The sequence below is a fragment of the Scyliorhinus canicula genome, chromosome 21 (genome assembly GCF_902713615.1).
Source record: "Scyliorhinus canicula chromosome 21, sScyCan1.1, whole genome shotgun sequence".
NCBI classification, from domain to species: Eukaryota; Metazoa; Chordata; class Chondrichthyes; order Carcharhiniformes; family Scyliorhinidae; genus Scyliorhinus; species Scyliorhinus canicula.
In genome coordinates, this window is record NC_052166.1 from 13386561 (window position 1) to 13414089 (window position 27529).

General features: G+C 47.0%; 1 protein-coding gene across 3 annotated transcripts in view; it reads right to left on the bottom strand.

Moving 5' to 3' along the window:
* exd3 (exonuclease 3'-5' domain containing 3) overlaps window positions 1-27529 on the bottom strand; it is a 617516-nt gene that overhangs the window by 145295 nt on the left and 444692 nt on the right. For all 3 annotated transcript variants that reach the window (XM_038781915.1, XM_038781916.1, XM_038781914.1), the window contains one exon: window positions 24094-24225. In XM_038781915.1, coding sequence (XP_038637843.1) covers window positions 24094-24225 — 132 coding nt within the window. The remainder of the gene's footprint in view (window positions 1-24093; window positions 24226-27529) is intronic.

Here is a 27529-nt window from a genome sequence, read left to right on the forward strand (position 1 = left end):
AGCGCTGGGGGGAGGGGGAGCACTGGGGGGGAGGGGGAGCGCTGGGGGGGAGGGGGAGCGCTGGGGGGGAGGGAGAGCGCTGGGGGGGAGGGAGAGCGCTGGGGGGGAGGGGGAGCGCTGGGGGGAGGGGGAGCGCTGGGGGGGAGGGGGAGCGCTGGGGACGGTGAGCACTGGGGGGAGGGAGCACGTTGGGGGCGGGGAGAGCGTTGGGGGCGGGGAGAGCGTTGGGGGCGGGGGAGAGCGTTGGGGGCGGGGAGAGCGCTTCAGGGAGGAGGGAGGGTGCTGAGTGTCAGCACGAGATAGGTGTGGGGTAGGGAGGGCAGTGATGCTGTTCCCGCCTCGAATAGGCTAGTGTTTAGCTTTTTTTAGGGAGGTTCTAGAATGGGACAGGAGTGTACCTAAGGAGCTGATTCTGAGACAATGGGAGGCTGCTTTTTTCTGTTCTTTCTGTGTTGCAGTCAGTTAACATCTGCTGTTCAAAGTGGTGGGTACTGGGCTAAATGAGTGGCCTTTCAGTGCGTTATTGGAAAGCAATAACCTCATTGCATATCACTCATTTTATTTTTCGGTGTTGTGGGATTAGGAATGTTACTACAGTTGACCCAGTCAGAGGGACCACTTTCGGGTGGGTTTAACTTCAGAACCTCATTTAACATTGGCCGTAAGATCCCGCGAAGGCAAAGCAAATAGGAGAAGTGATCAAAGAGGCCAAAGCCCTAACAGAAACCATGTGATTTGATTGGAAATCGCATATACCATATCAGCCACATAGGATTTATATTGAAATGGACGGACAAAATTGCCTGTTAGAAGTTTATGGCAAACAGGAGGGCAAAGTGACCTGGAAAGAGGAGCAATGGCCCGCTACATTTGAAAGGCAACAACCTCCCCGAGAGAGCCATCATTTACTCCCTTCAATCCTGGCCCAGGTACTGGCACATCTATGGGCCCAACATAAAAATCATGTTGGAAAAGTACATTCTGCCCCAGCGCATAGGGTGCAGTTACAGAAGAACGTTGCCCTACCCTGGCTTAAAACTATACAGGTTGTCACCGGAAGCAGAAAAAGGGATAGAGGGAATGATTAATGCACTATTACAGCAAGGGGTGCTGAAGAGAACACAAAGCCCCTGTAACACCCCTATACTTCCCATTCCAAAGGTAGGAAGACTCAACGAGTGGTGGTTTGTGCAAGATCTCAGAGCCATCAATAAAATTGGTATCACTATTGCTCCATTGGTGCCGGACACCTATGCCACCAACAACGGATACTTTCTCAGCCTTTTTCTCCAAACCATTGCACCCAGAAAGTCAATATCTATTTGCCTTTACATATCGGAATCAACAGTATTAAAAGAGACTTGGACGAGTGTCAGTTGTCTGCAGGCTCAACATTCCCTCAATATGATGACAATTTATTGATAGCCTCAGAGGGTGTGCTAGTTTGTCAACAGAATACCCTTTTGTTATTATCACATCTGGCAGAAAGAGGGCATAGGGTCTCAATGAACAAGCTGCAATTCTGTCAGGAGACAGTTCAGTATTTGGGATTTCAGCAGCAGCAAGGACAGCGGAGGCTTGGGTCTGAAAACGTACAGACTGCAGCAAGGGTACCAACTCCACGCACGATAAAGGAAACCTTTACCTTCCTCGGAATGGTGGGCTATTGCAGGCAGTGGATCCCAGACTATAGAGAGATGGACGCAGTACTGTGCAAGGCTACCCTACAGGATACCCCTTCAGTTGTTACCTGGATCCCAGAGAGGGATCAAGCATTTTGTAACTTGAAACAAGCCATGATTAGCGCCCCTGCCTTGGGACTTCCTAATTTCAGCAAGCCCTTTACTCTTTATGTGAATGAAGCTGGGGGATTTGCAACAGGGGTCCTGGTGCAAGAGCATTGAGGAGGGAAAAGACCCCTTGCCTAATACTCGGTGGCCCTATGTGCTGTGGTAAAGGCTATGCCAAGTTGCTTAAGAGCAGTAGCAGCCACGGCAGCCAGAGTAGAAAAATTAGTCCCCGATCACCCTTGGACAGTATTGGTTCCTCACTCTGTTTTGCTGCCTAATTCATCCGCAATGCAGCATTTTACTGCGGCTCGAAGTAATTTACTGGATACGAAGTAATCCTTCTCTCGAAGACCAACTTTATCTATAAGCGAGCGCCAGCTGTCAATCCTGCTACACTCTTACTCGCGCCCTCGGAAGCAGAACATCTGTTTCATCATGACTGTGTACAATTGGTTGAAGCCACCACAACCCCTCAACCTGATTTATTGAGTCACCCACTAGAAAATCCAGACATCATCTTTTCAACCGATGGGTCAGCAAACCGACCAAATGATACGACCCTCCTGGCTGGCTATGTAATAGTAACTCCATGCAAGGTAGTGGAAGCTTTTGCTCTGCCTTCGGGAACGTCTGCTCAGGCCGTCAAATAGTTTGCCCTGACTAAAGCATGTATTCTAGCTAAAATAAAACAGTCAATATTTATTATACTGATTCCCGATCCGCTTTGGAGTAGTACATGATTTTGGCCAATTATGGAAAAATAGGGGATTCATAACTTCCTCTGGCCAACCTATTAAACATGCTAAATTGGTTTTAAATTTACTAGATGCTGTTCAGCTGCCCAGCAAGATAGCTGTTTTAAAGTGCGACGCACTGCTGCACGCGATGAAGTCTCCAGTGATAATAGATTTGCTGATAAAATAGCAAAAGAAGTAGCTCTCAAACTATTTCCACTAATTGTCACAACTGCAAGCTGCTGCAGTTGAACTTCCGTCCACCATAACAGAACCAAAGTTAAAACAGGCACAGGAGCAAGCCTCCCTACTGGAGCATCGCTCTTGGCTAAAAGCCGGTTGCTATGACAAACAGCAGTGGCCCCAAGATCGTTGCGGTACACCACTAGTAACTCAACTCCAGGATGAACATTTGCCATCAACCACCACCCTCTGTCTTCTTTCAGCTAGCCAATTGCTGATCCAAACCGCTAAATCACCTTCAATCCCATACTTCCTTATTTTCTGCAATAGCCTACCGTGGGGAACCTTATCAAATGCCTTACTGAAATCCATATACACCACCTCAACCACTTTACCCTCATCCACCTGTTTGGTCACCTTCTCAAAAAACTCAATAAGGTTTGTGAGGCATGACCTACCCTTCACAAAACCGTGTTCAGTATCGCTAATCAACTTGTTCTTTTCAAGATGATTATAAAGCCTATCTCTTATAACCTTTTCCAACATTTTACCCATAACCAAAGTAAGGCTCACAGGTCTATAATTACCAGGGTTGTCTCTACTCCCCTTCTTGAACAAGGGGACAACATTTGCTATCCTCCAGTCTTCCGGCACTATTCCTGTCGACAAAGACGACATAAAGATCAAGGACAAAGGCTCTGCAATCTCCTCCCTGGCTTCCCAGAGAATCCTAGGATAAATCCCATCTGGCCCAGGGGACTTATCTATTTTTACACTTTCCAAAACTGCTAACACCTCCTCCTTGTGAACCTCAATCCCATCTAGCCTGGTCGACTGTACCTGAGTATTCTCCTCGACAACATTGTCTTTCTCCAGTGTAAACACTGACGAAAAATATCCATTTAACGCTTCCCCTATCTCCTCTGATTCCACACACAACTTTCCACTACTATCCTTGATTGGCCCTAATCTTACTCTAGTCATTCTTTTGTTCCTGATATACCTATGGAAAGCCTTAGGGCTTTCCTTGACCCTATCCGCCAACGACTTTTCGTGTCCTCTCCTCGCTCTTCTTAACTCTCCCTTTAGGTCCTTCCTGGCTAACTTGTAACTCTCAAGTGCCCTAACTGAGCCTTCATGTCTCATCCTAACATAAGCCTTCTTCTTCCTCTTGACAAGTGCTTCAACTTCCTTAGTAAACCACGGTTCCCTTGCTCGACAACTTCCTCCCTGCCTGACAGGTACATACTTATCAAGGACACGCAGTAGCTGTTCCTTGAAAAAGCTCCACATTTCGATTGTACCCATCCCCTGCAGTTCCCTTCCCCATCCTATACATCCTAAATCTTGCCAAATAGCATCATAATTGCCATTCCCCCAGCTATAATTCTTGCCTTGCGGTATATACCTATCCCTGCCCATCGCTAAAGTAAACATAACCGAATTGTGATCACTATCACCAAAGTGCTCACCTACATCTAAATCTAACACCTGGCCGGGTTCATTACCCAGTACCAAATCCAATGTGGCATCGCCCCTTGTTGGCCTGTGTCAGAAAACCCTCCTGCACACACTGCACAAAAACTGACCCATCTACAGTACTCGAACTATAGTATTTCCAGTCAATATTTGGAAAGTTAAGGCCCCCCATAACAACTACCCTGTTACTCTCGCTCCTGTCGAGAATCATCTTTGCTATCCTTTCCTCTACATCTCTGGAACTATTCGGAGGTCTATAGACAACTCCCAACAGGGTGACCTCTCCTCTCCTGTTCCTAACCTCAGCCCATACTACCTCAGTAGACGAGTCCTCAAACATCCGTTCTGCCGCCATAATACTTTCCTTGATTAACAATGCCACACCCCCCCCTCTTTTACCATCTTCTCTGTTCTTAAAGAATAAAGATACCACCATTAGGAATAGCCACTAATGCATACGCACTACGCAAAATTACGAGACATCCTTGAGCAGGTAGCTAATGGCACTGCAGAAGCTGTTAACCAGATAGAAACTGAGATCGTTGCTACAAGAGCGGTTGCCCTGCAGAATAGGATGGCCCTGATTTCTTGGTAGCTGAAAAGGGAGGCACTTGTGCCCTGATTGGCAGTGACTGCTGCACATATATCCCTGATAACTCAGAGAAAATTGATAACCTGGTGGATCACATTTGTAAAGAGGTAACACGATTACATGTGGATGGGAGAATGGGACTTTGGCTTTGGATGGTTGGTATCATTAGGCCAGAGGATTGTGATTTGATTATAATCACTGTTGTAATCCTGATTGTCGTATGGTTACTGTTTAAATGTTGCTCGGGATGTTGTCAGGGAATGGGGGAAGAGTACGTCAGTGTTGCCTCCGTGGTCCCAGCAACTTAACAATTAGGTGCCTGTCATACGTCCATTCCCCTCACATTATAACCCACCCTTTGCTGCTGAGGACACTGTAATGTACTAACAATGTGTTGATCATAAGATCAACAAGAATTGTAGAAGGGACTTTAGTTGGCTGCTTGACTATATTTCATGGAAACAGGCACTTGGCAAAGCATGATGGATATTTAGCCTTATTTCAGTCAAGAGTTCTGTATGAAATAGTCAGAAGGTCATACAATGTAAACAATGTACAGCTGCACATTGTTTTGCTGACAGCAGGCAATTATTATTTTTCTTACACAAGGAACCCTAGGCCTGTTATTAAAATCTAACTTCGGCCTGCTCGGTTTTCTGTCTCTTGCTAATCTAAAGAATATTTCTGTCCTAGATATTGCTTACTGTATCATATAAATTGTCTGCCTTTACCTCTGTAAAGCTGGGGACATTTGGAATGACTGTGGTCACCCCACGAACTTGGTGTTTAATTAAAGGACCTTTGGCAAAAACTCAAAGTGCTGACTTACAATTTCTTCAACACCTTTCATCCAGGAGTTTTTGATGTTGTTGGCATTCAGCCGTCACTTAAAATATCCCTGTTTTCATGATCTTCGCAAACTCATTCCTTCTCCGGTGATTCCAGGACCTTTGACCGATACACTTCTTCCCAATTTAAGAATACGCGACAGAGTAACAGTGGCTGACCTGCCTTCATGGAAAAAATGGACCCATGGATCAGCTGTTATAAAAAGAATGGAGAATGCTCTGGGAAAAGCCTGGCTGTGCTCCGTGGATTAGATTCCCACAGAAACTTTGCTGATCATTAACTCTGTATCCTCCTGTTCGGGTCTGGGTTTCAGTGCCATTTAGTCATCAAAATGATTCCTTCCCTGCTGAGGAATAATGATCTGGACTAAAATCCATTATTTACCCCTTGTATTCCTTAACCAAATGGCCTTTCTCTTTTTCTTTGAATGCATTTTATTCACATTTGTATCAAAGTAGGTTACAGCAAATAAACACTCCGGGAAACATTCTTCCCAACAATCAACTATACAGTTTGTCCAGAATTTCCTCCTTTTTCACCCCCCCTCCCCATCCCCCACCCCGCGGCGAACAGCTCCTCAAACACAGTCACAAACATCCCCCACCTTTTCTCAAACTCCCCTGCTGAGCCCCTTAATTCATACTTTATCTTCTCTAACCGCAGGAAGCCATACAGGTCACCCAACCATGCTGCTATCCCTGTGGCGATGCCAACCGCCACTCCAGCAAAATTTGACGCCGTACAATCAGAGAGGCGAAGGCCAAGACATCGGCCTTTCTCCTCTCCATGAGCTCCGGCTTCTCTGAAACCCCAAATATCGCCACCAAAGGGTCCAGAATCTTCCCACTTTTTCACAACCCTAAAACATATGCGCATGATTTGCTGGCCCCCGCCCACACCTCTCACATTCATCTGCTACCCCCTGAAAGAACCCACTCATTCTCGCCCGAGTCAGATGCACCCTATGCACCACCTTAAACTGTATCAGGCTCATCCTTGCACAAGAGGAGGTCCCGTTTACCCTTTGCAGTGCCTCACTCCATATTCCCCAATTGATTTCCATTCCCAACTCCGCTTCCCATTTCTCCTTGATCTTCACCACCCGCTCGCATCCCTGCTCCCCCAGCCACTTATATATATCCCCAATTCTTCCCTTCCACATCCGAAGCAGCAGTTGCTCCAGCAGGGTGTATCCCGGCAATCTACCCCTTCCAGACCTTTAGTGCAAAGACCCTAACCTGTAGATACCTGAACTCACTGCCCCTCGGCAGCGCTACCCTCTCCCTTAGCTCCTCCAGACTAGCGAACCCTTCCTCCAAATACAAATCCCTCATCTTGACCAGCCCCACTTCCCTCCACCTCCTGTATGCACTATTCATCCCCCTCCGGCTCAAACCCATGATTCTCGCACAGCGGCGTTAGCACCGACATCCCTTCCACTCTAAAATGCCTTCCATATCTTCACCGTGGACTGCACCACTGGGCTCCCTGAATAGTTACTCGGAGCCATTGGCAATGCTTCTGTCACCATAGCCCTCAAATTAGACCCCTTACAAGATTCCTCCTCCATCCTAACCCACTCTAGCCCTTCTCCTTCCCACCACCGCCGCACCTTGTCCACATTCGCCGCCCAATAATAATGAAGCAAGTTTGGCAACGCCAACCCCCCATGCTGCCTCTGCCCCTGCGTCCTCCCCACCGTCAGCACCTTCCCCGCCCATACAAAGTCAGAGATGATTGTGTCCACTTTCCAAAAAAAGGCCTTTGGTATAAAGATCGGGAGAGCCTGAAAGATAAACAAGAACCTCGGCGTAATAATTTCACCACTTGGACCCTCCCTGCTAACGTTAAGTGCAGTGTATCCCACCTCTTAAGATCCTCCCTGACCTCCTCCACCAGCTTTGTTAAGTTCCACTTATGGAGCCCCGTCCATTCCCTCGCTACCTGAATCCCCAAGTACCTAAACCTATCCCTCACTACCGCAAATGGCCTCCCCCCTAAATTAGCCCGCTGTGCCAGCTCATTCACCGGGAATACCTCGCTTTTCCCTTCATTCAGCTTGCATCCCGAGAACCCTCCAAACCTCCCCAACAGGCCCATAATCCTTCCCATACTCTCCAACGGATCTGAAACATACAGCAGGAGGTCAGCGACACCCGATGCTCCTTCTGTCCCCTCATTATCCCCTGCCACTCTGCCGACCCCCTGAGAACCATCGCCAATGGCTCTATGGCCAGCGCAAACAGCAGCAGCGACAGCGGGCACCCCTGCCTCGTACCCCTGTGTAAGTCAAAGCTTCGTGAGCTCATATCATTCGTCCTCACCCTCGCTCTTGGAGCCACATACAGCAACCACACCCATGCCACAAATCTCGGCCCAAACCTTCCCAAAACTTCGAACAAGTACCGACTCCACCCAATCAAATGCTTTTTCCGCGTCCATGGACACCACCACCTCCGGTACCAGAGCTCTCGACAGATTCATCATCACATTCAACAGCCGTCTTATATTACTCGCCAGCTGCCTGCCCTTCATGAAGCCTGTTTTGATCTTCTGCAGCACAATCCTCAATCCTCCCTGCCAACAACTTAGCCAATACTTTCACATCCACGTTCACTAGAGATATGGGTCTATACGAACCACATTCCACCAGATCCTTCCCTTTTTTTGGGATAAGTGTGATTACTGCCTGCTTTGTCTCCAGCAACTCCCCCTTCTCCAGTGCTTCATTAAACGCTCCCAACAGATGTTGTGTCAGGTCCGCCGCAAATTCCTTATAAAATTCTGTCGGGTACCCATCCGGCCCAGGGGCCTCCCCAACTTCATACCCCTGATACTATCCAGCACCTCCCTCAGCCCCAGAGGCTCCTTCAACGCCTGCCTCTTTGCTTCCTCCACCTGGGGATATTCCAGCTCTTCCAGAAACCACCCCATGTCCCCCTCCTCTCCTCCTGGGTCTGCCTCATAAAGTCTCTGGTAATACTCTCTAAATGTCTCATTTATTTTCCCTGGCTCTGACACCATATCCGCAGCCCCAGTCCGGATCTTCAATATTTCCCTGGACGTGCCTGCCTCCGCAGCTGATGTGCCAGCATGTGGCTCGCCTTCTCCCCATACTCGTATTGCACCTCTCTTGCCCTACTGCCCTCCCCGTTGTCAGCCTGTCAAATTGCCCCTGCAACTTTTTGCTCCTCGCCAATCCCTCCATGGTGGGCACCCGCGAATATTCCCTGTCCACCTCCACTATCTCACTCACTAGTCAAGTTCCGCCCACCTTTCCTTATTCGCACGAACCATTAGTAAGATAAATTCTCCCCGGACCACTGCCTTCAGTGCTTCCCAAAGAATGCCCGCTGACACCTCCCCATTCTGATTGAACTCCACATAATCCCGAATCGCCAACCGCACCTTATCATAAAAACCTCCATCTGCCAACAACCCTGAGTCAAACCTCCAACCCGGCCTCTGCTCTGGGGTTCGATCTATCCACTTTCGGCTCCAGGACAAAATATATGAAAAGGTATGAGCGCCATGGATAATGCCCTACTTAAATTGAATTTTTGAAAAATTAAGTTACAGCATGTGGGTGTTGCTGGCCTGGCCAGCATTTATTGCCCATCACTAGTAGCATTTCAGAGGGTGCTGGTGAGCTGCCTTCTTGAACCACCGCAGTCATGTGAGAGTACCCTTTAAGAAATGGGTGTTTAAGAAATGCACCTTTAAGAAATGGAGCTGCTCATGTTACTGCAGTGATGTCAGAGTGTGGTGGAGCTGAGCTCTACTTCTGCTTTTTTAGTTTCAGTTTGAAAGAGCTTGGGTGTGTCTGTGTTTTTCAGTGAGCTGAATCTGAAGTTAAAAGTGAGCTGCACTGCTGTGATCTCTGCCATCAAAAGACCATCTATGGATCATTTGGGTGAACTCAGAATTCTAAAATGGTCTCAGTATTAAATGTAAACCAAATGTGTTCCTGTTTGAAAATTTGTTAAGTCGTTTGGGTGTAAAAGGAGGACATACGGGTTACTTAGTGTTGTATTCTTTGGGGGTATATTTGATTTACTGGTTGCTAAGATATTCACTGTTTGTTTTAAAAAGGTTAACTTGAGTTCATAGAATAAACATTGTTTTGTTTTAAAAACCACTGGACCATTTTCTGCTGTACCATACCTGTAGAGTGAGCCGTGTGCTCCCCATACCACAATCTATTAAAAGTTGTGGGTCAGGTGAACTCCATGATACACTTTGGGATTCTCCAAACCCTGGCCCATAACAGTACACCCACTGTGCTGTTAGGAGGGAGTTCCAAGACTTTGCCTCAGCGACAGTGAAGGATAGGGGATATATTTCCAAGTCAGGGTATTGAGTGACTTCCATAGATAGAACATACAGTGCAGAAGGAGGCCATTCGGCCCATCGAGTCTGCACCGACCCACTTAAGCCCTCACTTCCACCCTATCCCCATAACCCCTCCTAACCTTTTTGGACACTAAGGGCAATTTTATCATGGCCAATCCAATCAGCCTGCACATCTTTGGGCTGTGGGAGGAAACCGGAGCACCCGGAGGAAACCCACGCAGACACGGGGAGAACGTGCAGACTCCGCACAGGCAGTGACCAGTAGGGAATTGAACCTGGCACCCTGGCGCTGTGAAGCCACAGTGCTAACTACTGTGCTACCGTGCTGCCATTGACTTGTAGGGGAAACTCCAGGTAGTGATATTCCCAGCTATCTGCTGCCTTTGTCATTCTATATGCCTCACATGTTAAAAGAGCTCATTGTGGCAAAATGTTTGTTGCCATTTTGATTCTTGGGTACCTTTTCAATTTAACAGACTTCAGCCATTTCACAAAGGCTCACAAGAAGTTAAATGATAACACTTTTCTTTATATGTCCAAGGTGTATGCCAAAGATTTCAATGTTTCCAAATGTTGAGTATGTATTGCAATCCCTACTCACTCAGGGAAAGGTATTCCCTTTTTGTCTGCCCCTTTTAACACTTCAGAAACAGCAGAATGGTATATTTTCAGAGTGTCACCCGTTCTTTCCAAAATCGTGAGGGAGCTAACACATGCGGGGAAACCAAGTGTTGGGTCTATTTTTTTAAAAAGGGTTCAGTCGTGGAGGTCTGCAGGCTACCCACTGAACACATTCTCAAGTTGGTATCAACCCAATTACAACAGAAATCAAAATCCTCTCCATATAAACCTCCCAACTACTTTTAAATCAGAAAGGATCAATATGTTTGACAGGCTATCACACCAAAGGAGTAGAAATGGTTAATATAGTAATTGTACCCACTGCTTTAATGTAAGTAGAGCTTACAACTGCACTTCAACATTATGTGAGATTGCTATTGGTTCCTCCTTAAGTTACAGGTTTACAAAATTTTACTAATGGTAAAAAAAATTCTTAGATCGCTGGTATCCAGAGGCACTCATTTTGTTTTTTTAAATAAATTTAGAGTACTCAATTATTTTTTTTCCCAATTGAGGGGCAATTTAGTGAGGCCAATCTACCCAACCTGCACATCTTTGGGTTGTGGGGGCGAAACCACACATACACGGGACAAATGTGCAAACTCCACACAGACAGTGACCCGGGTCCGGGATCAGGCCCGGGTCCTCAGCGCTGTAAGCAGCAGTGCTAACCACTGCGCCAACGATTTATTATGTTTGCAACCGTAGAGCATACCCTTTGCTTCAAAATGTAAAGTCACATGGGATCAGAGGTGATGTGGTAAGATGGATATAGAGCTGGCTCGGTCACAGAAGGCAGAGGGCAGCAGTAGAAGGGTATTTTTCTGACTGGAAGGTTATGATTAGTGGTGTTCGGTGTTGGGGCCTCTTGTTTGTAGTATACATAAACGATTTGGAGGAAAATGTAGCTGGTCTGATTAGTAAGTTCGCGGATGACGCCAAGGTTGGTGGAGTGGCAGATAGTGTTGAGGATTGTCAGAGTTTACAGTAGGACATTTATAGGTTGGAGGCAGAGAAATGGTAAATGAAATTTAATCCGGACAAATGTGAGGTAATGCATTTTTGCAGGTCTAACAGCGAGGGGAAATATACAGTAAATGGCAAAATGTTGAGGATTATAGAAAGCCATAGAGATCTGGGCTGACAGATCCATAGATGTTTGAAAGTGGCAACACACATGGACAGGTAGTCAAGAAAGCATACACAATGCTTGGCTTCATTGGACAGGGCTTAAGAGTATAAAAACTGGTAAGTCATGCTACAGTTGTATAGAACCTTGGTAATGCCACATTTGGAATAATGCGCACAATTCTGGTCGCCACACTACCAGAAGGATGTGGAGGCTTTGGAGAGGGTGCAGAGGAGGTTTACCAGGATGTTGCCTGGTCTGGAGAGTGTTAGCTATGTGGAGAGGCTGAATAGACCTGGACTCTTTCCATTAGAACCACGAAGGTTGAGGGTGACCTGATAGAGGTCCACAAGATTATGAGGGGCATGAATAGAGTGAATGGGCAAGCACTCTTTCACAGGAAGGGTCAGTCACTGGGGAACATAGATTTAAGGTCGGCGGGGCAATGTTTAGAGGAGATGTGTGAGACAGGCTTTTTACACAGAGGGCAATGAGTGCCTGGAATGCGCTGCCAGGGGAGGTTGTGGAAGTAGATACATTAACGGTGTATAATTTCAAGAAGGAATTAGACATAGCTCTTGGGGCTAAAGGAATCAAGGGATATGAGGGGGAAGGTGGGATCAGGGTATTGAACCTGATGATCAGCAATGATCATAATGAATGGCGGAGCAGGCTCGAAGGGACGAATGGCCTCCTCCTGCTTCTATTTTATTGTATGTTTGGAATTGCTGCTGAGGAAGTTTATTGAGATTAATTACTGTCATTTTGAAAGTGACTTTGACAGATAATTGGTAAGAAAGTAAATCGAGGGTCATTGCATTCTGGTTTTGAACAGATTTAAGTTGTGTTTCATGATCCGAGATATTCCTCTGTTCCTAACCTTACCCAACATCAACTTCAAACTGTAACCTTGCGTACCGTAACCCATATCTTAAAGTTAACCTGGTCAAATTGCTGCAGTAATTCAGGGCCCTGGCGAGGTTGCACCTTGAGCATTGTGTGCAGTTTTGGTCTCCTAGTTTAAGGAAGGACATTCTTGCTATTGAGGGTGTCCAGCGAAGGTTCACCAGACTAACTCCCAGGATGGCAGCACTGACATATGAAGAAAGACGTGATTTACTAGGCTTGTACTCACTGGAGTTTAGAAGAATGAGAGGAGATCTCATAGAAACATATACAATCCTGATGGGACTGGACAGGGTAGATGCGGGAAGCCGTCCAGAACTAGGGGGTCACAGCCTAAGAATAAGGGGTAAGCCATTCAGGACTGAGATAATGAAGAACTTCTTCTCCGAGTGATGAACTTGTGGAATTTTCTACCAGAGAAGCTGTTGGGGCTAGTTCGGTGGATATATTCAAGAGGGAGATGGACGTGGCCCTTGCGGCTAAAGGGATTAAGGGATGTGGAGATAAAGCGGGAGTAGGATACTGAATTTGCATGATCACATGAATGGTGGTGCAGGCTCGAAGGGCCGAATGGCCTTCTATTTTATATGTTTCTATGAAAATGATGGCAGTACAGCAGGTCTGACAACACCTGTGGAGAGAGAAACTGAGGTAATAACAAAGAACAAAGAAAATAACAGCACAGGAACAGGCCCTTCGGCCCTCCCAGCCTGCGCCAATCCAGATCGTTTATCTAAACCTGTCTCCTATTTTCCAAGGTCTACTTCCCTCTGTTCCCGCCCGTTCATATACCCGTCTGCCTCTTAAATGATGGTATCGTGTCCGCCTCTACCACCTCCGCTGGTAAAGTGTTCCAGGCACCCACCACCCTCTGCGTTAAAAACTTTCCACGCACATCTCCCTTAAACTTTCCCCCTCTCACTTTGAAATCATGACCCCTTGTAACTGACACCCCCACTCTTGGAAAAAGCTTGTTGCTATCCACCCTGTCTATACCTCTCATAATTTTGTAGACCTCAATCAGGTCCCCCCTCAACCTCCATCTTTCCAATGAAAACAATCCTAATCTACTCAACCTTTCTTCCTAGCTAGCCCCCTCCATACCAGGCAACATCCTGGTGAACCTCCTCTGCACCCTCTCCAAAGCATCCACATGCTTCTGGTAATGTGGTGACCAAAACTGCACGCAGTATTCCAAATGTGGCCTAACCAAAGTCCTATACAACTGTAACATGACCTGCCGACTCTTGTACTCAATACCCCTTCCGATGAAGGCAAGCATGCTGTATGTGGAGCTGAGTCCACAAAAGATCAGCCATGATCTCATTGAATGGCGGAGCAGGCTCGAGGGGCCAGATGGCCTACTCCTGCTCCTAATTCTTATGTTCTTATGCCTTCTTGACCACTCTATCAACCTGCGTTGCCACCTTCAGGGTACAATGGACCTGAACTCTCAGATCTCTCTGTACATCAAATTTCCCCAGGACCCTTCCATTGACCATATAGTCCGCTCTTCAATTTGATCTTCCAAAATGCATCACCAAATGTTTCAGGTCGATGGCCTTTTGTTTGATGCTGCCCCATCTGCGGAACATTTTTAGCATTTCCTGCTTTTATTCCAGATTTCCAGAATCTGCAGTATTTTATTTTCGTAACCCTGTCTAAACCAACCCCAATCTTAACCTGCAATAACCAGAATCGCAAATCAACGCACAACTCTAAACCCATCTAATCTAATCCTAATCCAATACCATAAACCTAACCTTTCAACCAGCCCAATTGATGACCTCAACTCCAATCAGAATGGAGCATTTCCTTAGGTTACAATAGTGATTACACTGGCTGTTGAAGAGCTTCAGACTAACCTGGTTGTGAAGGGTACTATGTAAATGCAAGTTCTTTTCCTTTATCAGAATTGTGGTTCATGCAATGATCACCCCCAATACCACACAACAACACTGATCACTGAGCAAAGGTGGAAAACACTTTCCACTTTGGATGCTAACAGGAAATTGCTGCCAAAGTGGTTTGTGTCCAAAATGTGCTTGAATTTGCTCTGGCTGGGAGAGTTCACTGACATAATTACAATCATAACATCTTTCATGAACCAGTATAATTAGGCAGCTTAACAGAATGTAAATGTTTATTTTATGTTCATTGTCAAGGACAGAACCTGATAGATTAATTTATGAAAATCACCATTCAGCAAAAATAAGTATTTTTAGTAAGGATCTCCAGTCCTGTGACCTTGGTCAGTTTTGTCATTGGAGTCTGATCCAGATAAACTGAAGTTTGAACCAGCATTAATAATCATAGAAAACACACTGCACTGACACATTACATATTTTGTGCAGGTTTAGCTGCATGTGCCTGAATTGTACTGATGTCACTGACAGACAAGCTCGACCCCTTTGTCCCTGTGCATGGTCTGGCCAGCAGACCACTAAGGAAATTGGAGAATGGACCTGATTTTTAGGGAAGGTCAGGATCTCCAGAACAAGGATGTCCAACATAGGAAGAATATGACAAAGAGAATGTAACAGTGAAAATGTCCAACCATCAGCTGAAATTACTATTCGAGATTCAGCTGATCAATCCGAATGGCATACCCCTGCATTTCACACAATTTGACATGCTGGTGAGTCTCTATCTAAACCCTCACAGTACGATGTCAAACTCAATGAAAGCAATCGTCGCGGCCTTAGATTTTCTCACAGTGACCTTCATGCTCCAGTGGCTTTCTTAAGACACTAAATTCTTGGCAGGAAACCTGAAGAGCTGTGGGAACTAGACTGTGCTGCCTGGGTTCTTGTGAGAACTAGGCCGGGGAGAGGCCTGACAGGGTGCAAACAGTATGTGGAGATTTCCAGTTAACACCAAGTTACCTTGAATTTCCCTCCACATGGTTCCCACAGACACTCTTATCTAACACCATCTGGTGTCACTGATCTGATTCCATCTTATTCTGGGACCCTGGACAAAACTATTCAGAACCCATAGAAATATCAGATTAAACTGTCAATCAATAGTCATTCAATATACAGATAGGAAGTGCAGCAAAACAAATCAGGGATAGGACGATCACTACATCCATTTATTTAATTAAACCATATTTTGATAAGATATGAAATACATTTTCAGAATATTTTACTTCAATATAGTATAATGCAAAAAAACAGGAAGCTGCCAGCATTAATCCAGTAGCCATGCAGGAGCTGAATTTTCCTGGCCTTGTGGTGTGTCTGGGGGTGGAGGGGGGGGGGGGGGTGGACAAGGAGGAGGAAATAAGGGCAGAAGTTGTGTGACAGAAGTTCACTGATGCATTTCATAGATTTGTGGACATTTACAGCACAGAAGGGGGCCACTGTGCCCATCTGACTACACTAATTCCATTTTCCAGAGCCTGTAGTGATCTCTGTATATGTATTTACATAAAGGGTTAATATGTAGTCAGTACAGTCAGATGATCACAAGAGGGCAACACGAACAGGGGATATAAACAGGGGTATAAGCTCAATCTGTTTTTCCCACTCTCTTCGGGTGTGTTGTGACTAGAGAACAGAAGTGTAGAGTTAGCTCAGAGTGAAGGAATAATATTCATAGTTAATCAAATTCTATCTCGTTTAAGTTAACTGCTAGTAAAAGTACTGAAGAATCGAACTCACAAATTAATTGATTAGTTACTCAATAAATTATTTGTTATTACTGGGCGACTTTGAGTATTCATCATCATCAAAGTAAGAACTTCCCGGCATAAACAAATGAGTAACACATATTACTTCAAGTAATATAACAGTGCCCATAGCCCTGGATGATAGCGCAAGTGAATATCGAAATACCTCTTAAAGGTTTTGAAAGTTTCTGAATCAACCACATTTTTTCTGGCAGCGAGTTCCAGACTCCCACCACCTTATGGGTGAATAGGTTTCTCCTCCCATCCCTTCTTAGCCTTCTCCCTCTTACCTTAAATCTATGCCACAAAAACAGAAAATGCTGCACAATCTCAGCAGATCTGACAGCATTTGTGGAGAGAGAAGGGAGCTAACGTTTCGAGCCTGGATGACTCTTTGTCAAAGCTTAAATCAATGCCCCCTGGTTATTGGCACCTCTGCCAATGGAAAAAGTTCCTTCCTGTCCACCGAAATTATGCCCTTCATAACCTTATCAACTTCTATCAGGTCCCCTCTCAACATTTGCTGCTCCAATGAAAACAGCCTTAGCTTTCCAATCTTTCCTCATAGCTCAGACCCTCCTGCCCAGCAGCATCCTGGTGAATCTCCTCTGCATCCTCTCCACTGCAATCACATCCTTCCTATAACGTGGTGACCAGAACTGCACACAGTACTCCAGTTGTGGCCTAACCAGCATTTTATACAATTCCAGCATCACCTCCCTGCTCATTTATTCTACACTTCAGCTGATGAAGGCTAGTATCCCATTTGCCTTCTTAACCACCTCACTACATGTCCTGCCACCTTCAGGGATACGTGGAAATACACTCCAAGGTCACTCTGATCTTCAGTACTTTCCATGATCCTGCCATTCAGAGTGTAATCCTTTGCCTTGTTAGCCCATACCTAGTGCATCGCTTCACACTTTACTGGGTTGAATTCCATTTGTCACTGTTCTTGCCTACAATCCATTGATATCCTCCTGTAATCTACAGCTATCCTCCTCACTATTTACTCCCCAATCAATTTTGGAGTGGGAACGACTCATTTCCATTGTAAGAGCACTTTCCTGGGGGAGGGGATTGTTGGGTTTAGTACCCAGGGAATCTGTCCCCTGTTATTGGCCAGGTTGTGAAAACACCAAAGTATATCATGGAGTTCCCCTGACCTACAACTGCTGACTGACTTTGGTAACAATGAGCACAGGAGCCTGCCTTTCAGGTTATTCAACAGACTTCTTGGGCGCTTAAAACCAGAAACCCCTTTTCAAAGGTGTGGCCCAGCACACAACCTTCTTACTGGTATAAGACTTGTTAGTGATTCTCAAACTGCAGGTCTGAATTCCTTCCAGAAAGCAATCATCTCTTTGCAGTTATCAAGTAGCCTGGAAACAGCTTTTAAAATGAAGATAGAGAAACACTTCTTTCAACCTGCACAGTTCAAACCAGTCCATACTCAAAGCGAAAGTAAAAACTTCCAGAGCCACAACTCAGCTCCACCCACAAAATGACATCACTGAAGCCACGTGATAAAACAAAAACATTTCTGAAAGGACGCTCCCGTGAAACCCTGAACATACCCACAGAGTCCGTACCCAGGGAGTCTGCTCCCCAATGTACCCACAGAGTCCGTACACAGGGAGTCTGCTCCCCAATGTACCCACAGAGTCCGTACCCAGGGAGTCTGCTCCCCAATGTACCCAGAGAGTCCGTACCCAGGGAGTCTGCTCTCCAATGTACCCACAGAGTCCGTACCCAGGGAGTCTGCTCCCCAATGTACCCACAGAGTCCATACACAGGGAGTCTGCTCCCCAATGTACCCAGAGAGTCCGTACCCAGGGAGTCTGCTCCCCAATGTACCCACAGAGTCCGTACCCAGGGAGTCTGCTCCCCAATGTACCCACAGAGTCCATACACAGGGAGTCTGCTCCCCAATGTACCCAGAGAGTCCGTACCCAGGGAGTCTGCTCCCCAATGTACCCGCAGAGTCCGTACCCAGGGAGTCTGCTCCCCAATGTACCCAGAGAGTCCGTACACAGGGAGTCTGCTCCCCAATGTACCCACAGAGTCCGTACACAGGGAGTCTGCTCCCCAATGTACCCTGAGAGTCCGTACCCAGGGAGTCTGCTCCCCAATGTACACAGAGTCCGTACCCAAGGAGTCTGCTCCCCAATGTACCCAGAGAGTCCGTACCCAGGGAGTCTGCTCCCCAATGTACCCAGAGAGTCCGTACCCAGGGAGTCTGCTCCCCAATGTACCCAGAGAGTCCGTACATAGGAAGTCTGCTCACCAATGTACCCAGAGTCCGTACCCAGGGAGTCTGATCCCCAATATACCCAGAGAGTCCGTACCCAGGGAGTCTGCTCCCCAATGTACCAGAGAGTCCGCACGCAGGGAGTCTGCTCCCCAATGTACCCAGAGAGTTCGTACGCAGGGAGTCTGGTTCCCATTGGTTCTTTGTTCACTGTACCCAGAGAGTCCGTACCCAGGGAGTCTGCTCCCCAATGTACCCAGAGAGTCCGTACCCAGGGAGTCTGCTCCCCAATGTACCCAGAGAATCCGTACGCAGGGAGTCTGCTCCCCAATGTACCCAGAGAGTCCGTACCCAGGGAGTCTGCTCCCCAATGTACCCACAGAGTCCGTACCCAGGGAGTCTGCTCCCCAATGTACCCAGAGTCCGTACACAGGGAGTCTGCTCCCCAATGTACCCAGAGAGTCCGTATCCAGGGAGTCTGCTCCCCAATGTCCCCAGAGAGTCTGTACCCACGGAGTCTGCTCCCCAATGTACCCAGAGAGTCCGTACTCAGGGAGTCTGCTCCACAATGTACCCAGAGAGTCCGTACACAGGGAGTCTGCTTCCCAATGTACCCAGAGAGTCCGTACCCAGGGAGTCTGCTCCCCAATGTACCCAGAGAGTCCGTACACAGGGAGTCTGCTCCCCAATGTACCCAGAGAGTCCGTACCCAAGGAGTCTGCTCCCCAATGTACCCAGAGAATCCGTACACAGGGTCTGCTCCCCAATGTACCCAGAAAGTCCGTTCCCAGTGAGTCTGCTCCCCAATGTACCCAGAGAGTCCGTACACAGGGAGTCTGCTCCCCAATGTACCCAGAGAATCCGTACACAGGGTCTGCTCCCCAATGTACCCAGAAAGTCCGTACACAGGGAGTCTGCTCCCCAATGTACCCAGAGAGTCCGTTCCCAGTGAGTCTGCTCCCCAATGTACCCAGAGAGTCCGTACACAGGGAGTCTGCTCCCCAATGTACCCACAGAGTCCGTACCTAGAGAGTCTGCTCCCCAATATACCCAGAGAGTCCGTACATAGGGAGTCTGCTCCCCAATGTACCCAGAGTCCGTACCCAGAGGGTCCGTACCCAGGGGGTCTGCTCCCCAATGTACCCAGAGAGTCCGTACACAGGGAGTCTGCTCCCCAATGTGCACAGAGAGTCCGTACACAGGGAGTCTGCTCCCCAATGTACCCAGAGAATCCGTACCCAGTGAGTCTGCTCCCCAATGTACCCACAGAGTCCGTACGCAGGGAGTCTGCTCCCCAATGTACCCAGAGAGTCCGTACACAGGGAGTCTGCTCCCCAATATACCCAGAGAGTCAGTACCCAGGGAGTCTGCTCCCCAATGTACCCAGAGAGTCTGCTCCCCAATGTACCCAGAGAGTCCGTACGCAGGGAGTCTGCTCCCCAATGTACCCAGAGTCCGTACGCAGGGAGTCTGCTCCCCAATGTACCCAGAGTCCGTACCCAGAGGGTCCGTAACCAGGGGGTCTGCTCCCCAATGTACCCAGAGAGTCCGTACATGGGGAGTCTGCTCTCCAATGTACCCAGAGAGTCCGTACACAGGGAGTCTGCTCCCCAATGTACCCAGAGAGTCCATACCCAGGGAGACTGCTCCCCAATGTACCCAGAGAGTCCGTACACAGGGAGTCTGCTCCCCAATGTACCCGGAGAGTCCATACGCAGTGAGTCTGCTCCCCAGTGTACCCAGAAAGTCCATACCCAGGGAGTCTGTACCAATGAATCTTCTCTTAATTGGACCCAGAGTGCCCTTTTTTCTCGGGCACCCATTTTCACCAACCGGCCAACCTTCAGGACCTATGCCTGCCAACCTTCGCGACCCACACCGGCCGATTCGTGACCCACCATTTTCTCTTGCCTTTAATGCGACAGGTGAGCCTGCGTGGTCCTCAGGATCTCAATCCAATCAGGTTCACAGGACTAGAGGCAAGACATAGTTAGCATCCAAGTTTCATCAGCAAACGAACCAGACGGAGAGGACAGTTTCTCAAGCAGGAAAGCGTGGATTTCGTACCTCAGTTCGCAAACTCCTGTTGATTGATCATTACAGTAACTCTTCAAGTGGATGAAGTCCACCATTATTGGGATTCACTGGTCACTGTTTCGATTCAATGCTTTAATGTAGCCTAAAAGGTCAGCAAAAAACCTTTCAGTACACAGAGGGTGAGATGTGATGATTTCCCATAGCTTTCATTATATCCCTTGCCAAACGTCCAGTTCTGTCCATGATTAAACCATGAGGAATATATACTCTCTCCAGATCATTTGAGTAATGTTTAGGAATGCAAATCCGATTGAGGTCATAGAATCACAGAATTTACAGTGCAGAAGGTCATTCAGCCCATCGAATCTGTACCTGCCCTTACAAAGAGCACCCTACTGAAGCCCACGTATCTACCCTACCCCGTCACCCCCACTTTTTTTTGGACACTAAGGGGCAATTTAGCATGGCCAATCCACCTAACCCACACATCTTTGGACTGTGGGTGGAAACCAGAGCACCCGGAGGAAACCCACGCAGACACGGGAGAACATGCAGACTCCGCACAGACAGTGACCCAGCGGGGAAATCTAACCTGGGACCCTCGGGCTGTGAAGTAACTCTGTGAAGCAGTCTCTGGGAATATAGCCTTGCACATCATCGGTGATCACCACACAGTTAGCCACCATGTCGCGATCACTCTGACCCCAGGTTCAGGTCCCAACACTCCCAGGCCGCATGCGCACTGATGAGTGGGCACGGATGCACAGTGCATCCGCATTTTCTAGGTGGCTGCAGCCGTCATTTTCAAAGCCGCTCGCAGCCGGCATTGTTAAAAGCCGGGTGCTGCGGCTGTTGCGCGTGAATTCCCATAATTGGGAATGCTGGGACAGGACGGCTCCGCGACCCTCCTGACGCCCGCCCATGACCCACCCACAGGTCATGACCCCCACTTTGAAAATGCCTGCCCTGGAGCATTAAAGAAAGTGGCGGTGGTCATAGGGGATCCCTGCATGCGGGAAAAGTTCCAGTGGATTGGAAATATGCCAATGTAACACCCTTACTCAAAAAGAGAGGGAGACAGAAAGTAGGAAACTAAAGACCAATTAGTTTAACATTTGTTGGGAAATTGTCAGAAGGAAGTAATAATAGGATATTTGCAAAGTCAAAACACAATTCATCAGAGTCAGTATGGTTTTATGAAGGGTAAATCATGTTCGGCTAATCTTTGAAGATGTAGCAAGTAAAGTAGATAATGAAGATCCTGTAAATGTCCTACTTCTGAACTTTCAGAAGGCATTTCATAAGGCGCCGTACAAGAGGTTAACACACAAGGTTAGATCACATGGGATATGGGTAATTTATTAGCTTATATAGAAGACTGGCTTACCAACAGGAGGCAGAGAGTCAGGATAAATGGGTCTTTTTCGAATTGGCAAGATGTAACTAGTGGGGTTCCACAGGGTTCGTTCCTCAGGCTCCAACTATTTACAATAGCTATTTCATAGAATTTACAGTGCAGAAGGAGGCCATTCAGCCCATCGAGTCTGCACCAGCTCTTGGAAAGAGCACCCTACCCAAGGTCAACAACTCCACCCTATCCCCATAACCCAGTAACCCCACCCAACACTAAGGGCAATTTTGGACACTAAGGGCAATTTATCATGGCTAATCCACCTAACCTGCACATCTTTGGACTGTGGGAGGAAACCGGAGCACCCGGAGGAAACCCACGCACACACTGGGAGGATGTGCAGACTCCGCACAGACAGTGACCCAAGCCGGAATCGAACCTGGGACCTTGGAGCTGTGAAGCGATTGTGCTATCCACAATGCTACCCATAAATGATTTGGTTGCAGGATGAGCAGCACAGTGGCGCAGTGGTTAGCGCTGCTGCCTCCTAGCACTGAGGATCCTGGCCCTGGGTCACTGCCGGGTGGATTTTGCACATTCTCCCCATGTTTGCGTGGGTCTCATCCCCACAACCCAAAAGACTTGCAGGCGAAGTGGATTGGCCATGCTAAATTGTCCCTTAATTGGGAAAAAAAATTAGGTACTCTAAATTCCTATTTAAAAAATGATTTGGATACGGGATAAAAGGTACTATAACCCAGAGTGCGGTGGATGCCGGGACCTTCAGTAAATTTGAGGAGATAAAACATATTTTTAATTAGTAGTGGGTTCAACTTAACTTTTCATCCTGTGAGAATAATTACTTCAACAGCGGTGGAATATCTTCAATTGACACCTTCATTAGTTAACAGAGAAAGATGAATTATTGCCCAACTCAGCTGTCCTTTACAATCACTATTAACTTTGGCGCTAAACCCTGCAGCAGAATATTACTTCAATATTGAGAAAGAGACAGCTAAAAGCTGTTCTCACTATGAAAGAACAGATCAGACTTATCACAAGATAATAACTAACTCTGTCCCAGGGGAAGCCTCCGACAGTAATGACAGCATCATAATATAACAGGGTGGCTGTAACAGTGACATCATGCACAACAACAGTTCCCCTCAATAAACTATTCAACCAACAATAACTAATGAAACGCACAAACCAAGTTCAAAACACATCAAAAAGATCACTGTATGTATCAACCTTTTTTTACTCATTCACGTTGGCTAGGCCAGTATTTATTGCCCATCCCTAAATGCCTTGAGAAAGTGGTAGAGAGCGGCCTTATTGAATACAACTGAGTAGCGTGCTCGGCCATTTCAGAGAGCAGTTAAGAGTTAGCCACATTGAGATTAGTCTGGGGGCATATCTAGGTAAGGACATGAGTGAACCTGATGGTTTTTACAACATTGCAGACAGTTCATGGTTCTCATTACTGCTTCCAACTTTTTAATTCCAAAGTAATTTAATTTCAATTCCCCAGTGGCCATGGTGATATTTGAACAAATGTCTCTGGATCATTAGTCTAGGCATCATAATATAACAGGGTGGCTGTAACATCTGGATTACGAGTCTAGTACAGTACCACAACCACCATGTTACCTCACCCCTCGGTGCTCCCAGTGATGTTGCCAAAAATGTCCCGTCTTGCACAGCTTGTGATTCTAATTCAGCCAATGCTCCTTCCCCCAGTCTTATATTGTGGAGAGACAGGGAGAGACAGGTTGGAATACCATATTTGGCCACAATGGTTTGTTCAGTCATTACTTGTAATCATGACAGTAATCATGGGCAGTCTGTTCTTGCAATATGCACTTCAACAGGCAATGCCTGCGGCAGGGGGACCCTGCGGCAGGGGGACCCTGCGGCAGGGGGACCCTGCGGCAGGGGGACCCTGTGCAACCAGAACTTACACCGAAGAAATTCGAGAGGTTCATCGATCTTCTCAGGATATAGTGAGTCTGTGCTTCCACTGTAACTGATGCTAGTTTCTTGGATAATATACAAGAACACTCTCACCCTCTCTTACTGCTCAAGCTTGGTTAAAAGATGGTTCAGTGAAGGAGATCATTTTGAGACCTGGACATTCTCCCCTACCTGACAGCGGCTGAAGATGTCTTTTGGAGTGACTCGCACATTGAAGTGTTTCAGCACAGTAACTGCCTGGTCCTTAGCTTTCTCGGAGCAATTCAGAGAGAGACAGCGGTTTTCCCCAACCTGAGAACGCAGCTGAAGAGAAGATAAGAACATCAGCAACTGTCCAAGACTGTTTTGATTTTTTACATGTTTTGATGCTAAACCTGTGAATATATTCAAGAAGTGGCTGGATATAGGACGGGGAGAATGGGATCAAAGGCTATGGGGAGAAAGCAGGATTAGGCTATTGAGTTGGATGACAATAAGACCATAAGACATAGGAGCAGAATTAGGTCACTTGGCCCATCGAGTTTGCTCCGCCATTCAATCATGGCTGATATTTTCTCATCTCCAGTCTCCTGCCTTCTCCCCATAACCCGATCCCCTTATTAATCAGTCATGATCGTGATGAATGGCGGAGCAGGCTCGAAGGGACAAAAGGCCTCCTCCTGCTCCTACCTACTATGTATGTATCTATGTACTTGATGGCAGTTCTGGAACGGTTTGGGATTGGACCATGATTTGTGGACTGAGTAAAGCTACTGTTTAAGGAGCCATGGGCGAGTGTCCGCACAAATAGCATCAGCTCGGAATACTTTTCTCTCCCCCATGGGAATAGTCAGAGATGTCCTATGTCCCCGCTGTTGTTTGCACTCGCGATTGAGCCGTTGGTCATCGTGTTAAGAAGTTCGGGGGTATGGAAAGGGATAATGTGGGGGGGGGGAATAGAGCATAGGGTGTCCTTAGAACATAGAACATAGAACGATACAGCGCAGTACAGGCCCTTCGGCCCACGATGTTGCACCGACATGGGAAGTCAAAAACTAAAGGCCATCTAACCTACACTATGCCATTATCATCCATATGCTTATCCAATAAACTTTTAAATGCCCTCAATGTTGGCGAGTTCACTACTGTTGCAGGTAGGGCATTCCACGGCCTCACCACTCTTTGCGTAAAAAACCTACCTCTGACGTCTGTCCTATATCTATTACCCCTCAATTTAAGGCTATGTCCCCTCGTGCTAGCCACCTCCATCCTCGGGAGAAGGCTCTCACTGTCCACCCTATCTAACCCTCTGATCATTTTGTATGCCTCTATTAAGTCACCTCTTAACCTTCTTCTCTCTAACGAAAACAACCTCAAGTCCATCAGCCTTTCCTGATAAGATTTACCCTCCATACCAGGCAACATCCTGGTAAATCTCCTCTGCACCCGTTCCAAAACTTCCACGTCCTTCCTATAATGAGGCGACCAGAACTGTACGCAATACTCCAAATGCGGCCGTACCAGAGTTTTGTACAGCTGCAACATGACCTAATGGCTCCGGAACTCAATCCCTCTACCAATAAAGGCCAACACACCATAGGCCTTCTTCACAGCCCTATCAACCTGGATGGCAACTCTCAGGGATCTATGTACATGGACACCGAGATCCCTCTGCTCATCCACACTGCTAAGAATTTTACCATTAGCCAAATATTCTGCATTCCTGTTATTCTTTCCAAAGTGAATCACCTCACACTTCTCTACATTAAACTCCATTTGCCACCTCTCAGCCCAGCTCTGCAGCTTATCTATGTCCCTCTGTAACCTGCAACATCCTTCCACACTGTCTACAACTCCACCGACTTTAGTGTCATCTGCAAATTTACTCACCCAAACTTCTGTGCCCTCCTCTAGGTCATTTATAAAAATGACAAACAGCAACGGCCCCAGAACAGATCCTTGTGGTATGCCACTCGTAACTGAACTCCATTCTGAACATTTGCCATCAACCACCACCCTCTGACTTCTTTCAACTAGCCAATTTCTGATCCACATCTCTAAATCACCTTCAATCCCCAACCTCCGTATTTTCTGCAATAGACGACCGTGGGGAACCTTATCAAACGCTTTACTGAAATCCATATACACCACATCAACTGCTCTACCCTCGTCTACCTGTTCAGTCACCTTCTCAAAGAACTCGATAAGGTTTGTGAGGCATGACCTACCCTTCACAAAACCATGCTGACTATCCCTAATCATATTATTCCTATCTAGATGATTATAAATCGTATCTCTTATAATCTTCTCCAAGACTTTACCCACAACAGACGTGAGGCTCACCGGCCTATAGTTACCGGGGTTATCTCTACTCCCCTTCTTGAACACAGGGACCACATTTGCTATCCTTCAGTCCTCTGGCACTATTCCTGTAGCCAATGATGACATAAAAATCAAAGCCAAAGGCTCAGCAATCTCTTCCCTGGCTTCCCAGAGAATTCTATGATAAATCCCATCAGGCCCCGGGGACTTATCTATTTTCACCTTGTCCAGAATTGCCAACACTTCTTCCCTACGCACCTCAATGCCATCTATTCTAATAGCCTGGGTCTCAGCATTCTCCTCCACAACATTATCTTTTTCCTGAGTGAATACTGACGAAAAGTATTCATTTAGTATCTCGCTTATCTCCTCAGCCTCCACACACAACTTCCCACCACTGTCCCTGACTGGCCCTACTCTTACCCTAGTCATTCTTTTATTCCTGACATACCTATAGAAAGCTTTTGGGTTTTCCTTGATCCTACCTGCCAAAGACTTCTCATGTCCCCTCCTTGCTCGTCTTAGCTCTCTCTTTAGATCCTTCCTCGCTTCCTTGTAACTATCAAGCGCCCCAACTGAAACTTCACACCTCATCAAGGTTAATGGGGGGGGGGTTGTTGGGTTACGGGTATAGGGTGGATACGTGGGTTTGAGTAGGGTGATCATGGCTCGGCACAACATTGAGGGCTGAAGGGCCTGTTCTGTGCTGTACTGTTCTATGTTCTATCTTCACATAGGCCTCCTTCTTCCTCTTAACAAGAGATTCCACTTCTTTGGTAAACCCTGGTTCCCTCGCTCGACCCCTTCCTCCCTGCCTGACTGGTACGTACTTATCAAGAACATGCAATAGCTGTTCCTTGAACAAGCTCCACATATCCAGTGTGCCCAACCCTTGCAGCCTACTTCTCCAACCTACGCATCCTAAGTCATGTCTAATGGCATCATAATTGCCCTTCCCCCAGCTATAACTCTTGCCCTGCGGGGTATACTTATCCCTTTCCATCACTAACGTAAAGGTCACCGAATTGTGGTCACTGTTTCCAAAGTGCTCACCTACCTCCAGATCTAACACCTGGCCTGGTTCATTACCCAAAACCAAATCCAAGTCCTTGTATGTTGATGACTTGTTATACGTGTCGGAATTGAGTGTGTGAATAGGAGAAATACTGGAGCTGCTTCGGGTGTTTCGGTCTTTCTCGGGTACAAATTAAATCCAGACAACAGTGAATATTTTGTGGTGTCTCGGCCGGGGGTGGGGGGGCTGCCATTCCGTAGGGCAGGGACTCACTTTAGATATCGGGTTGCT